The sequence below is a fragment of the Polypterus senegalus genome, chromosome 15 (genome assembly GCF_016835505.1).
Source record: "Polypterus senegalus isolate Bchr_013 chromosome 15, ASM1683550v1, whole genome shotgun sequence".
NCBI lineage: Eukaryota > Metazoa > Chordata > Cladistia > Polypteriformes > Polypteridae > Polypterus > Polypterus senegalus.
Window position 1 is genome coordinate 55,623,287 of NC_053168.1, and position 16,653 is coordinate 55,639,939.

Below are 16,653 nucleotides of genomic sequence, written 5' to 3' on the forward strand. Positions count from 1 at the left end.
CTTTTAAATTGATTAATGCGGTAATACATATAGCTGCTACGCTATTGATGATTGTTTCGACAATAAGTAGAAAGAAGTAGACAGGGTTAATAAAGCGGTAAATTGGTTAAAATTGAGCATGGTACATCGGACAAAGCTGAACATTTGCAGCTTTCCCTAATTTCGTTGCATGAGAGACCAAAACGTATTCATGATTACGGTGACATTGCCTGGCGCTTTGCAGCTTACAGAGAAACGTAATCAGAGTTCATGGGGGCTGCTGCTGTCATATCCTTTGAACTGTTTAGCAGGAAGGTGTAAATTAAAGTCCTATACGCATTCGATCAAATGGAATTTAAAGCATTAGCCCTGAGCATTAAAGTTTTGTTTTACATGACTTACATGAAATTTCATGAGAACAGCTGAAATGCATAACGACTTTCTTGCAACTTCCCACTCAATGCGCAAATTAATGAACTAGGTAGATTCGATTAAACTCATACAGTAGTTTACAAAACGTTTGCTTCCAGTGAAGCCGGCCCCACACTTTTAACAACCTTTAAAGTGGAGGTGGTTTTGGTAATCATCGTCTCCAGCGTTTCTGGTACAATAAGGGTTAAGACTGAAGTGTGTCCCAATGAAAAATTATAACTAAACAGTCGATATCTAACCCGAATTTAACCTTTGCAATTTAAGTACCACCATTTTTCCGTAAACGAATGAAGGCAAACTGCTGTCTTCTTGGAGGCGATCTCAATCCCCTGATGTTCAATGGCAATATTAATAATAATAAATATTATTACTTTTATTATCATGTATAAATTAATTATTTTAACTTTCTTTTCAACTGTGTGTCTGTGTGGAGAGGACGTAGGGTAACAACACTATACCTTTATCAAAAACATCAGCCCGAGACTTGTAACTGTATGGCCCATAACACAGAAAGTCAACCTAAGTAGAATATCTTCAACTTCTGGTCATTCAATATAAGTTTAATTTTAAGAATCTCTATTGAAAACATGCATAGCGTCACAGTAAAAGTTCCAATAAAGTTAGAAACCCTGTTAACATTATTGGGTCTATTTCATATCATTTGTGAGTTTATCTTCAGTATGTTGAGTAGCATGAAAGTTCTGGCATCATTACTCTGCTGTTTCTACAATAACTGACTTAAGAAAGGCTATTTTACTGGACACGTTTAAACATTTGGCTCTGTTATAGTTTCACAAGAGACACTTTACTGCATTTTCATAGGCTAAAAGAAATGTGAAGTCATACGATTTCTAAATTCTCTATATGGAAGTAATTTGCTTTACACTAATTTTTTACATTTTCTCTATACATATCAAATTAGTTTATGTGTCAATATGAACAGAACCAGGCTTTGTATGTAACAGAACACAATGAGTGGACTGCCCTCAAATATATTGTAGTGTAAATGACTTATTTCCTTTGTATAATATGAAAATGCTGAAAAGAAATTAACTGAATATGTGTGTAATAAAAGAAGCCAATAACCTAGTCAGTACATTACTAAAATATAAGATTATCTATCTATCTATCTATCTATCTATCTATCTATCTATCTATCTATCTATCTATCTATCTATCTATCTATCCTTTGAACAAAAAGTGCTTTTCTTTTTGTTATAATACAGTACTATGTAAAAATGCTAGTTAGAAATAGGAAGCATATTTGTCATTTGATTTACATTAATGCACTAATAAATTGTGAATATTTAAACTGGATCCATTCTGTTTTGTATGTTCCAAAATGTCACCAAAGATAGATAGATAGATAGATATCAAAAGTAATTTATTAGATGGCACTTGCACAACAAAAATATGAGACTTCATGCCATATAATTCACAAAGATTCAAATGTAGACTGCAGAATAAATGATTTTCACAGTGGATTATATATTTCAAAGTATAATATCTATAGTAAAACAACCATATTCTATTCTTATGTCAGTTATAGCATCCATTAAACTTTTTTATCTTAGTATTTCTGAATGAAACTGCTGATTGAACATCAAATGGATACTCTCTTTTTTAGTCAAGATTCTGCACTCATTTGCTATATGTGGATTTTAAAAATAATTACACCTGTTACAGCATTAAGTATTCCTGCACTTTTTAAAATAATAAATCACAATCTGTGTTATCCAAATATTTTATTATTTATTAAACATTCTTCAGTTGGAGATAATTTTAAAAAAGAGTAGTATACTGATAATATATTATTTGCAAATATGCAATATTTTCTGTAATTGTAAATTTTTTTAAAACTAGATGTAATAGGAAATGTTACAAGATACTTTTGCAGCTCATCTGTCTTTAAACAAATATTTGACGACATTGGGTAAGAGCAGCGTCAGTTCCATCCATCCATCCATTATCCAACCCGCTAAATCCCAACTACAGGGTCACGGGGGTCTGCTGGAGCCAATCCCAGCCAGCACAGGATGCAAGGCAGGAAACAAACCCTGGGCAGGGCGCCAGCCCAACGCAGCAGTTCCTTATATTTAAATCAAATAATGGTGTAGCATTTAAAATTAATCATTTAGGTCATAAAAATGTAATGGTTCATTTTAGCTGTGTTTGGTGAAGTAATCAGTATTTTCTTATTATACCTTCACTGTTTCTCAAATTAGAAAACTTTCTACAGTTATGATTGTAACATTACATACAAACACATAAACAAAAATTAATATCTATCTATCTATCTATCTATCTATCTATCTATCTATCTATCTATCTATCTATCTATCTATCTATGCATGTGCATGTGTGTATTGTAAAAATGTATGGTAAGAAAACCATTGCTTATTGCAATTAATAATAGTAATAATAATTAGTAATTAGTTACATTTACATAGCACTTTTCTATCCTACTTTACATAGACAATGGGGAAACACTTCAACCACCACCAATGTGTAGCATCCACTTGGATGATGCGACGACAGCCATTCTTGTGCCAGTCTGCTCACCATTCATTAGCTATTTGCTACTAATATGATGTTATTTAAATGTTATAAAGTAAAACATATTACTTGAGGTATTTCTTTACTTACCATCCAGCCCTGAATTGCTATGAACTGACATGCAATAAATGCATCATAATTAGACATTATTAATTCAATACTTTCTGCACACAACCCAGTTACACATAGACTGGGTTTTTTATTTCAAATATTACAAAATTTATTAATTAGTATGCATATATCAGATATTTGAATATAATGATAATTTAAAATGGTTTAATGTGGAGTACAGTCAGCTGGACTTTCTCTTTTCTAAGAGCATACATGTGAATTTATTTGAGCCTCTGGCTGCTTAGTTAAACCTGTCTATGGGTCTGACTGTGTTTTTCCATGTTGATGAATGAGTAACTTAGGTTGCTGAGATTCCAATTCCAAATATATTATCTTTTTTTAAAAAAGCTTTTGCCTAATATCCCTGTGTACTGTTTAAGGAAAAGCTGCTGGTAAAAAGGTTGTTTTAATTAGAATGAAAGAGTTTAGTATGACTGTAACAAATACTTTGAAGACATAGTGTATTTTTCCTGTTGCTTTTTCCCTGCGTTTTTAATTTTAACTTAACTGTTCTTGCTCATATGAGGAATATGATTTTGACACTCAAATAAGTCAGTCTATCTAGTGGCCCTTGGGTACTACATTTTATTCTAGTCCTATATGTTTTCTTCTGCCATTTTGTGCCATTCTTGTGACTTTTCTGGACAGTCCAATTTATGGGAGGTAAGAAAATACAAGCAGCTGTTCCAGAATGCTACTGTCCATGATAGCACAAACCCGCCATATCATAAGACATTCTGCACAGAACGTACTGTGACTTCACCAGCTGCACAAACTGAAATCTCAATGTGGCAATCGATCATTTAATTGATTAATTAATCTGACTTTCTCAAGTGTGCTTGCTGCACAGATGAATCTTGAAATGATCATCTTTCAATTTATTAAGTTCAAGAAAGTACATACATTTTATTCTTATTACAAAATAACGTTCTGCTTTTGCGGTGCAAGTCCATGCATGCAACCAAATGCATGATGCAGCTTTTCCTTAATTCCTGATGCTGCTAGCTGCAACACATGAACATAAAATTTTATAAAATAGTGCAGCTATTCTGTTAAGTTGAAGTTATCTCATGAAACCTTAACATATGTAGGGTCTTTTTATTTTTACAGGTGCCAACTGACACCAACACAAGGATAAATAATTTCTTGAAACACACACACTAATAAAATCATATTAATTTCTAATTTTTAAAGATCTGATTAGATTTTAAAATGCAATAATGTTTTTTAACATACATACATGTCTGTATTTCTTAATGAATACATTTTTAATTGACAATCAGTAAGAAAATGAGATTGTTTCTACAAACAGGCCATTACTGTACATATTGTGAAATGTTGTCTTGAACATCTTCAATGTTTTTCAAATGATTTCATGAAAAATGACCATAAGCAATCATAACTCATAATTCACACAGATGTATTTTTCTTTTATTAAAAAAGGACACTTAGTAAATAGTATTTCTTCACAATAGTAGTCAAAACAGAATACAAAACACAAAACTGAGAACAGTTTGTACAAGTTTGGAGATACAGTGATTTAACGGTACACCACAAACAATCTAGCTAACAATACTACAAATATTTATGCAAGATATATTCCAAGAACACAAGAAATATGCTTCTTCAAAATCTTTCTTTATGCAACAATGCAAAATGCAGTCATCCACTTTACAACTTTCTTCCCTCTTTTCTTAGAAAAAAAAGGCTTGTCTGTTATGCTGTTCTTCCACAAGAAGTCTATATCCTATTACTGAGCCAGATTCTTATTCTCACTTTTAACTGATTAAGTTAACACAGAAGTGGTTTAATGAGATGTTACGTATAGCACAGTCTAACATAGGTTACATCAAAAATCTCAAATATTGCTAATGTTGCCGATTTACGTCAAAAAAAGAAAACACTATTTTAGTTTAAGTAGTAGCATTTTCAGGTACATCTGTCTTTAGCATAACCTGTCTGTTTTTGGCACCAAACACACCTAATGAGTTTCTGAATATTTATGTACTGTCATCCATGTTAAGTAGTCATGTTGTCTCCACTAGAAATCATGTTAGTAAAGTGTTTGTCTGATAATTTCAAAAAGAGATATACACATGCACACATATCCATTGGTACATGTGCATCTGTGAATAATTTCATAAGTAAAATACAAGTAGTTGGTATTCTACAGCTTGATTATGGCAGGGTGCTATGGTAGTGAACTATATTATGCAGTTTGGTGGCAAGAAAACAAAAATAAAACCAATAGCTTCTGTAGAGTCATATTCAAGTTAGAAATAGACTGAATTCCCGGGTAAACTAATTTTCATGAGGTAATGTGCTAATTAATGTAATAGCCTTGAATCAATTGCTCACTCTAGTATACATACATGTATACAAAGTAAATGACTGCAAATGACAGTATTTTAGTATCTGGGGTATTGCCACAAAGCTCTTCACTATTTTAATTTAATTGTCGGTAACTTTATTGAAATAATAGTCATGATACAGTTACTAAAATGATAACAAGCAATATTATTTGGTACATTCTAGAAAGCATTTTAGATGTGTTGAATATGAGCCACACTACTGTACTGCATGTCTCCAGAGTGCATTGTATGCTAGTGTGCACTATTTCAAGCCTTTCACAAAGTTTCTTCACATGAACAGTGAAATCTGTACATACACCCCTAGCCTTAAACACGAGGAACACATCAAGTGAAAGGCACAGTCTCAGCTAAGAAATGAAACTTGTCTTATAAAAGCTTTTGAAAAATAAAAGAAAAAGGTACACATAGAAATAAAGATCAACCAGAGTTGAAATAACTAAATAAATGATCACAATCCAATCCAATCATAATTTATCAAAAAGATGGGTGTAAATAAACTATGGAAAAAAAACAAAACATCATCTTGATTTTCTAAAAAAACACAAGTGATAAAATACATGTAAACAGGTATTGTCACTTAATATTTCTTTAACAGTTTTAACCATTAACCTGATTTGCTATTACAAAAAACATCAGACTATTAAAAGGTGAGAAAAATGGTGACCCAGATGGCAAAATAAATACATACTGCTGTCAGTTATTCTGATTTGTAATGTTATCAAGTTTTTCAACTGTAGAGCAATATTTTTTAACTCCAGTAGAATTAATAAATGAAAAAAAAGAGAAAACTAATGTAACTAGGACACTTGTGCAAAGAAAATGAAATAAAATGTTTCTTTGGCAAGTTTTAATAACAATAGTAAGAAGACACCTGGTTTGATGTAACTTGCAGAGCTGTCCTTTAAACTTTCCTTTACTTCTACTCTATCAGTACAAACATGAAAAGATGTCATAATATTTGTGTATTACCTGAAACGTGACAGCTGTTTTTTTCCTATAATCAATAAATGCGTTATATATGAGTAAATACAAGCAAGTAACTATGTTTTTGAGGTTGTCGATGTGTGATTGGTGTTTGTGTGCGTGTGAATATCTATTAGAATATTTTGGCACGGTGCAAATGATCCCAGGCATCCGCACTCACATATCACCCAAATATTGTTTTATTATCTAAAACAGAACTTCTTTATAAAAAAGCCTTAACTTTTTGAATGTTCAAATGCTAAAAAAAAAAGTTTGACTTGATGACAAAAGAGAAATCTATAATTCTATTTGAATGAAATCTTTTCATCTTTGATTTACAGGTTTCAGTTCCCTGTAACTCAAACCACATTCCTCAATCTTTCATATCATCATAACCTTTGAGAAAAAAGCTTGTTCTAATTAAGGTTTCCTTCCAAATATTAAACCAGAGTTTGATGCTGTGCTCTTATGGCTTCGAAGCAATACTTGAAAGCTGGACAGTTAGGAATAAAATGCAATAAAATAATCAGTTTCAGCCTGTAATAAATTACAATGTCCTTAAAGTGCCACTGGTTATTATTTTACATAGACATTGAACATTATAGTGTATATTATGTTATGTCAGACTTTTAGTTTAAAAATTCCTAATAAAATCTGAATTATCCAGTTTAATATTAAGGCAAAGTGACATTCATCTGTCACATATCCACCCGAGTAGGACTCCTTTAGAAGAAAGAGAGAAAATGAATGGATTCTTCTCATTCTGTCTTCCTGTTCTGTTGTACTTTTTTTCCATAACATTTTACAACAAAGCTTCTAAAACAGACACTTGTTTACATATTCAAAAATATTTTGGTGAACAACATGTTATCTTTGTATGTTAAATTATCATTAATGACAACAGTAGACAAATGAAAATAATATATTGTCATTTCGTCAAAGGTTGCACCCCAGTCTAACTTCCTCAGATACAATTTTCATATATTCAACGTGACATTTTATAAAGGAAAAAAGTAACCATTTATAGATTAATTTTGCATTGAGCTTTTAATGAAAACTCCACAGGTGGTATAAAGTAGTCTCAATTTAAACTTATAAGATGTTAAATTAAAGTGGAAAAAGTAAGCCTTTAATTTTCATATTTTAATGTGTCATGTTCATCTTACACCTTTTAAACGTTAAGGATATTTAAAGGGTCAAATGAAAAACAGAAACTGATTGATTCATTTTCATTTGTATAAAATACTTTTTGTGAACTGCTTACCAAATATTTTTTCAAATGCATGCTAAAATGCAATCCTTACCTATTGTATAGTAGGATTCCAAGCACACAAAAAAGTGTCTGTAGCTACAAAAAAAAATCACTTGGTGCCCAAAAGAGGTCAATTTCACTTTAAGTGCAATGGTATCACCTTAATTTAAACATATACAGGACATGACGGTTTTAGATCAACAACCTCTCATCCCCTTTTATATATTTGAGGAGCAAGTGAAATGCTTTTTTGCCCTACATGTCTGTTCCATCTAATTTATGCCACCCAAGCAGCAGACAAGACATGTCTGTGGGTGCCTTGAGGGGGATACACAATGATGTCACACACAGGAAATGGCTTGGAGAACTTGGCACTTCACAAAGCCGGCTCTTCTTCCATTGGCTCAATGGCGGTTCTGTAAAAATAAACAGGCAATCAGAATAAAGCGCAAGAGTACACAATGACATTGTAGAGTTTCATGCTTAATCAAAGTTGATTTTTCACTTCTGTAGAATGTTTATTTGTGCTGTGCTGCTGTCCATAAATAGAGGTTCTTTAACAGGAAGTATAGACAAAATGTCAAATGGAAAAGCAGTTACGTCTAAATCAATGATTGCAAATGTTCTTATAGTGTGTTGGAATAATTTTAAATTTAATGTAAGGCTTTTTAAGTAGGAAAATATAGAATGAACCATTTTAATTTACATTTTGCCATCTTCTTCAGATTTAAATATTACATAATTTGCATGTGCATCTGGGCATATTTTCAAGATAGCGGCTAAATAAATAATACACACCTTCTTCATTTATATAATTAAATAGGACACACATCTTTGCCTCTGGCTGACTGTGTGGCCCTGACCAACTCACTTAACTTGCATGTTGCAAAGAATTTATATATATATATTATATTACATCTCTTACAGCATTAAGCATTCCTGCACCTTTTAAACCAATAAATCCACAATCTGTGTTAGCTCAATATTTTATAAAACAGCACTTTGTAAACATGTTTAATATTGAAAGTTTTTTTTACACAGTATAGGTAGTTTAATTAATTGTATAGTAAAATGCACCAGAAGGTTCATTAAAAAGCAATTCAGCAATTTTTTCCATGGTTAACATTGTGAAATGTTATGTTTAAAAAACTGAATCAACATTGATTTGTCATTTGTACTATCTATGCTTCCATAAAAGTACAGTAGCTAGTTCATAGCATTTGAGATAACTCCCTAAAAAGTTAGACAGCTGCATGCCCAAACAGAAATAAAAAAAGAACAATGCAAAGTAGAAAAACAAGCACAATAAGTCTAAGGTAATGATGTGAGATATCCCGGAAGTACATAGGACTATTTAATTGTAACTTTAAATGTACTTTTTCAAAGTGTTTCAACAAATGTTGCATATAGTTTTAGTTTATGGTTGTACTCAGACCCCAATTCAGGTGGTGTCTTTTGTGCCTTTTAGCAAAGCTTTCTGGGAATTTGAGTTTGTATTTGCAATACAGATACTGAGTAACGTTAGTTTGGCCTGCAGTGGGTGTGGATATGTTCATGAGAGTGCACGGCTCCTGCTTACAAACCATGGCAGGACATGCCACTCCTGGCTAGGTGCATCCGCCAATAGGATATTTGCAGGATTACATTTATTATCTTTCCATGTTGTCTTCTCAATTTCCTAATCCTAACAACTGGGCAACACCAAACATCCATTCAAACTTTCTAGTTTACTTACAAAATAACTATATTCCTTTTGCCTTTTCTTGGAAGTTTTAGGTTATGTCTTTCAACAACTTCAATAAGAAGGTATGCAACCTATTATTACAATAAACAATTTTTGACAATAATGTCTAATAAACACACTACATCAGAAGATGTTTATCTCATCATTTTCTTCTTCCATGATAATACCTGAAGCGTTAAAGTACAACAGATCTTAAAATCACATCAAATACTGATCTGCAGGTTACTCCTACAGCCTCACTCCAAATACCTTGAACAGCATAACTGACCTTGAGAAAAATGTTGCAATTTCTGTCTCAATAAATTTTTATTTCAATAAATATTATTTCTGCCTAACTGGAGACCATTTCTACTTTTTCAAAATTATCAGAAGGTCTGTATCACTACTACAGACTAAAGTGCTTGTTGAAAAGAAATCCTCAATGTAATCTGTTTTTAGATGCTAGTTTTCATTTGAGCATTCCAAGTCACTCCTTCTTAAAGATGGAAAAGCTGGTTATAAGACTGTTTGATGTAATGAGTGCTTTGTTCCAAAACAAAGTGGATAACGATTCTTGGTCATTATAGAGATGGCATAGAGCACTCTCCATTGACAGGCAATATTACAGATGATGTCCAAAAGAACTCAGGGCAGCATTTACCCCACAGGAAACACCTCAGATTATAGATCATAAAAAACACAGCGTGGAAGCTTAGATGATGAGGAACATTGAACATTTGATGAAAGTATTTGATTTACAGATGTCTTCCAGGCTAACAAAGTCATCCCAAAAATAAAAAAAGTTGGTAGGGATCCAATTAGCAAGTAAACTTTATACACACTGCTTAGTGTCTTGATCAAGAATGACCAGGGCTTTGCTCTTCTGAGCCAGTAGGTGTTGGAGTACCTTGGTTGAACTATGGACTACACATAGAAATCACACTTGTATGGCCAAGAGAGATACATATGTTATTCTAGCATGATATCGTATTTAAGCAGAACTAAAATGCAAGTCATTTCTTGAATAGTTTGTTAATTTGGAGTGGCAGAATCATGGAGGTGTATTATCTAGGGTTTAGCAGATAAAGTTATCAAGGTTTTACAAAAGTCAGTACACTAAATGTAAAATGTATGACCAAAGTGCAAGGAACTATACTAAACTCAAAGTCAAAGAAAAAAACTATAACACTACCAGAATCTAAATACAAGTAGTTTTGTTTGCTTAAACACTTGTATCTTGCTAAGCACTTCCATGAGGCATCCTCTTTAACACTAATAAAAGAATCCAGGTTCTTTGTAACTCATTAGTGGAATCATTAGTGGTGGTTTCTCCGCAGAAGACACTAAAACATTAACCTATCATAACCAGGAAAATAACACTTACAAAGTATTTATAAAACCTATTTAATATTGGCATTATCAAATAAAGTTCAGGCACTCAGGTAATTTATATTTTGCAAAGGTGACATTAATTTTGCCATTTGCATAACTGTAATCTTTGTGCTGTTTATAATCTGAGCAAGGGCAAGGTGCCCAAATGCCCGCGTAAATTTGAGAAAAACTGACAATGAAATGTGCACCGCACACACTGGCAAAAATCCAAGAGTATAATTACCACACATTGTGTTAATAATTACAGTGGAATGAAGGGAAACAGAGAGGGAGCAACTTAATCTTGACTAGAATTATATCTCACTGTTGATTGGACATGCTCATTAACAGGAAGCAGCATGCGGGTACTTGTAACTTAATGGGCTAGCATGTCTGCCTAATGTTACGATTGAGAGATTTCAGCTGTTATTTTACAATGCTACTAATTCAATCATTTTTTTTCTAATATACTGATGCAGAGGATCAAAACATTGGCAAATAGGAATGCTACCACTGATTCAAGTTACTTGTAGCTCTGGGTTGCTCAGTGAGTCCAAGACAGCCACACTAGCTGCAGATATATACTACTGTCTTTTAAGCAAAAGATGATTCCCAGCTTTTGTGTTACTCTGGTCTTCACTGACATCTGGTCAGTTATTTTGTGCAAGGGTCCATCCAGCTGCTGACAATGTTTTATTAAAAAAAACAATTTTGTCAAATTTGAATCCAGTTTGTAGATGTTCTGTTTCATAGGAAATGATGTTGTTTTAAAAACACAGACTCTGCACAACATACACAGATCTATATAATAAAGTTATCGAGTCACACTTGTGCATGTTAATTTTCAAATTGCCTACTAATTAAAACCATATTTTAGCTACAAAACAGTAGAATATTATAACTAAAGAATGAAATATAATTTATTGTACTTAAAGACACCAAAACAATGAATGCTTTGGTAAATTGTATAGTTTGCGGAATCCACTAACAAATAGGTACTTGAAAACTAGAAGTTCAATTAAGCGATAAGCTCTAAAGATTCACTTTTGACTAAGAGATTAATTATAGTGAAACATACAGTACAGACACTTCAACCCCACATGACCATTAGTGGTCAATCCCTGCGTAGCTTCTGTAGAATCTTCTGTAATTGCATTCTATTTAAATCACATCCTTAATTAGAAGGTAGTCTATAGTTTTAATGAAAATGCAATTACATTCTCTGTAGTCATTTTCTTGAGGTCCATGCAAAAGAAAACAATCTGCCATGGAAGTAAATGTTCACAGTGCTTGCAAGTCCATACACATGACAAAGGTTGCTGTTTACCAGCTCAGTATTCCTTCTCTGCTGGATTCAGTAAATAGGAGACAGAAGCAACTGGCCATTAAGGTCAGCCTCCTGAAAAAGCAAATTCAAAGGTAAGACTGCTCTGATTTAAATCTGTAAGAGCTAGGAAGGTTGTGACTTGATCTTTATATTAAGATTTCTCCCCAATAGGGAGGAGTCAAACTCATAGTCTTTACTTTTTGGAGCAACTGACATATACAGTAAGCATCAAATCCGAAGTAATTCACCAGGATTCATACAAGAGGTATATTTCATCCATGACTCCTACCAAAAAATATCTAAAAATTTTGTTCAGGTATTGCAAGCAACATTTGCTGCATTGAAGGTAGGGCTGTGCTTGGAGAGGGCACTGGTATCAAAAGCACTAAAAAGAACCATCTAGTGTTTAGGATATATCATTTAGGTTTTCCACCATGCCAAGGGAAAGCAATGTTACTGCATAAGTATTCAGAAAGCGATTAAACATACACAATGATCTACACTGCTAGACCCAGACTGAGCAATATAGTGTGCTCATGGAATGATTAGGTGAACTACAATACACTAGAAATTCAGAGGTTAATATATCAGAAAATTTCTCCTAGCAGTTCAGATCTTTGCAGTTTTTACTGATGCCTTTTTCAAAATTTCTTGAAAGAACAAAGCACAAACAGTAAAGAAAGGAGTTGGTTTTCCAAAAGTATTATAGTACTAACAACATTATAATCATTCAAAACAATCTTTAATTTACAAGGGTGTACTAAATTCTATAGTAAATAAAGTAGCACACAAAATCCTTTGTAATCTTTGTGCTCCCCAACCCAACCTTACAAGTGCCTCTTAAAATGGTTACCTTTTGTGCCAGTCTTAATGACAAAGGTTACCAGACAAAGAACATTTAATTTATGTCATGTTACTTCACTGGAGATTATGAAGATAAGATTATGATGGGCGAACAATTCCATGTACCACATTAGCAAATCTGCAGACAGAAAACGCACTTGTGCTGTCTTCATAAGTTGCATGGTATCAGATTTTTACTTCAGCAGCATTGCACTGTGACAGTAACTATTACAGTAGGTATACCCTTGCCCAATAAAAACAAGGAAGATGAAAATGAGGAAAAATAAATGGAGATGGAAATGCAGAGCAGGATGTGTATACGAGGCTGATTTGTAGATTAGGCAGCTATCACCATTACTATTTTTAGATAATTATTTTGTTTTTTATTTGGATTTTCAATTGAAAGTTGTTATTTTTTACTTCATGTTCCCTGTTGTCCTCTTCTGAGGAAAGGGGCAGACATTTTATCTGGCTGCCTCTAGCTTTGGCCTCTCTTTTTAATTCCTCATATTTTTTTCAGATTGACGCCTTACTTAGGATATAATATGTAGGCACTTATTTTCTGTACTTTCTCATCCTACTTTTGTTTAATAAACATCAACACTCTGCTTTTATCATAGTTATCTAAATAAGAAAACATTCTTTGGAAAAGTGTGTTCCTCCTTTACAGGCATGCATCCGTCACTTCATTTTTGGGCCTATTTATATGTTTTCACATAACTATATTTGATTATAATTGCATTTTTACTTCATCGTTCTTATCCCACCAATGGACCAAGCATAACTGCAATACCAATAATGCAATGAATGTATTCTCTATTAATTGTTTGTGATGTTTTTTACGGAGCAATTTCAGGTTTAATGAAGAAGTACTTTATACAATTAAGAGGGGTTTTAGGAAACATTCTAAAGGGTAGCTCGTAAGGCACATCATTTTCAGGAAACTCATCTTAATTGCAGTAAAAGCTACAATCAATACACTAATACAGGCACTCCTCACTTCTGTTCCAAAAAAAATTAATTAAACTGAACATTAATATTCATAGCACATTTTCTTATTTATTACATTGACATAAAACATTCATTAGCTTAAATTAAAACTCAACTGTACAGAAACAATATTTTCATTATTATTACTTAATAATATTGTATTAATTACTTGGTATTAATTATTATTAGGGAAATATGTATGAATATAAAATGCTTGCTTTGACTCATTCAGATACAATTTTTTTATTTACTAAACTCATGCTGGGCTAATTTAGAGTCACCAGTTAACCTAAGACTTTTGTCTTTGTGGTCAGAGAAGGATAAAGTATAAGGATAAAGTAAAATATAAGGATAAAGTAAAAAAACTTCACATAAAAAATGACTGAGCTAATCAGCTGGAACAAGAATAGAATCCTGTTTAAATGTTTATTTAAAGTTTAACCTCATTTCTCTTTTCTTTAAAATGTAATAGAATGATAAATCAAATCAATAAGGTATCATGCTAAAATATGGTTTAATGTGATCAAGTGGTTTTGGTTCTTATTTTTGTTATTCATCACATTTTGCACAAAATTTAAAATCTAGTCTTAGGATTAATAAATAACATGCTATACAATATCTATATGTTAAACGGTACATCAAGTGAACATTGTTTTGATTAGGTTCTCATTACCTGTTATCTTCTTTTGTATGTGACTGTGTAACTTCAACAGAGAGTGATGCCATTGCTGTTACTGTATCACTTTCATCTTTTTCATTTCTCCGAGCTTCAGCAAAAGATAAATTTAGTGTGGATGCATACTTTGCAACAGATTTCCAGTACCTGCCTGAAAAAACACAATAGTCATTATTGTATATAAGAAATATTAAAGTAAGGAAAGCCAAGATAAATATAATATAGTCGACAGAGTTTTTAAGATTTGGGAAAAATAAATTGAAGAGTCATTCAGTATCTACAGAGGTCAAGTGAGATGAAATGCTTAATTATTACTTCAAAGAGATTCTCATATTTAGTAAAATAAACAACAGCAGGAAGTGAGCATAGACTAGTGAGTTAGGGGTCAGAATTGAAAACACAGGGTCAATGACTCACTTTGTGAGTATGGACAAGCAACTTTTACCAGTTTATACTCATATTGCATAAATATAGAAAATATGACTTACACACTAATTTCTAATTATGAGAAGCAAATCACGTTGAACATTTTTGCACATTCATCTCAAATTTAATTGAGAATAGCTTTCATTTAGGATCCCTATACCCTTTCTGTTTCTTTGAATGAGCTTCCAGAACCTCAAAAACCATTCCCTAAACTGCTCCCAAACCTGGGTTTTTCCTTTGACTACTACCACAGGTACCACCTTATTGGTCCAATCATATGTATCAGTCAAACATGGAAATCTATCTACTGGGTTTCAATCAATGGATCTAAGGATTGTGACAAAATAAGAAACTTCCAAAATATAGTTATATCAGCTGCTTCCATTTTTGACTGGAGGATCCATTCTGCTCTTCCATCAATAACATGTGTACAGAGCCTAAAAAGATGCACTCCCAGAGTCTATAACACATTGCTTTAGATCAAATAACATGACCAAAGTCAGTAACTGACCTTTGCCTCATACTGTAGCTCTTATATACAAGATACACTTTTAAGAATTCCAATATTTTACCATGCTATGAACAATCCATTGCGAGGACTAAAGACCAATAACAATTCACTACTCGGATAAAAATTAGGAAGGACATTTCTTCCAATTTCACCATTCAATAATTTTCAAATTTTTTGCATTTAGAGAATTGAAGTACTAAACCTGTTAAGGAAGTCAGATACTCTGAATAGTTAAACTTTTATTTTGTGTTGATTCTCTCATCCTCGACTGCAAGCATCAGCATTGCGGCACCAAGCAGGGGGCATGTGAGTACCTCTGTAGCTGCCTGTGGCATTTTCAATTGGTAGGTACAATAAGAGAGAGACCATCCACTCAAGACGCCTGTTATTAGAGTCAATTCTGTATGTACATTAAGTTAAGCAAATGCTTTTCAACCTTCAGCACAAGTTCTTCCTCTTTATTAGTTAAGTAACATACAAACAACAAGGGCACATTTTCATTGTAAAGATATGGTCTTTGTAAACATACCCATAACATGCTAGTCAATGAACTTGTTCTTCAACATTTGCCTTGCAGGTAATGATCTAGATCTCAGGTTTCATGTGATTTCTTTGGGCTAAGCACATCTTGGGTACATGAACTAACTAACTAACTAATATTTAATTAGCAACACCACCCTTAGGCCTTAATCCAAAATTGGATTATGGTATTCCTATTCTGGCTAAGGTTTTCTCAGTTTTAATGAGTGCCTTTTGGATGACAAATTTTGAATGTGTATATTTGGGTTCTCTCCTTAGACCAATTTGCCAAGGTTAAATCTACAGGGAGCATAAAACTTCCATCCATTCATTATCCAACCCGCTATATCCAAACTACAGGGTCACGGGGGTCTGCTGGAGCCAATCCCAGCCAACAGGGCACAAAGAAGGAAACAAATCCCAGGCAGGGTGCCAGCCTACCACAGGGCATATACATACACCGGGGACAATTTAGAATCGCTAATGCACCTAACCTGCATGTCTTTGGACTGTGGGAGGAAACCAGAGCACCCGGAGGAAACCCACGCAGACAAGGGGATAACATGCAAACTCCACGCAGGGAGGACTCAAGAAGCGAACCC

General features: G+C 33.2%; 1 protein-coding gene across 3 annotated transcripts in view; it reads right to left on the reverse strand.

The window, feature by feature from the left end:
• Positions 1–4,644: 4,644 nt before the first annotated feature.
• LOC120516152 (histone deacetylase 9) overlaps positions 4,645–16,653 on the reverse strand; it is a 710,327-nt gene continuing 698,318 nt past the window's right edge. For all 3 annotated transcript variants that reach the window (XM_039737623.1, XM_039737622.1, XM_039737624.1), the window contains 2 exons: positions 14,593–14,746; positions 4,645–8,081 (listed from right to left, as the gene is read on the reverse strand). In XM_039737623.1, coding sequence (XP_039593557.1) covers positions 8,042–8,081; positions 14,593–14,746 — 194 coding nt within the window. In that variant the 3' untranslated portion in view covers positions 4,645–8,041. The remainder of the gene's footprint in view (positions 8,082–14,592; positions 14,747–16,653) is intronic.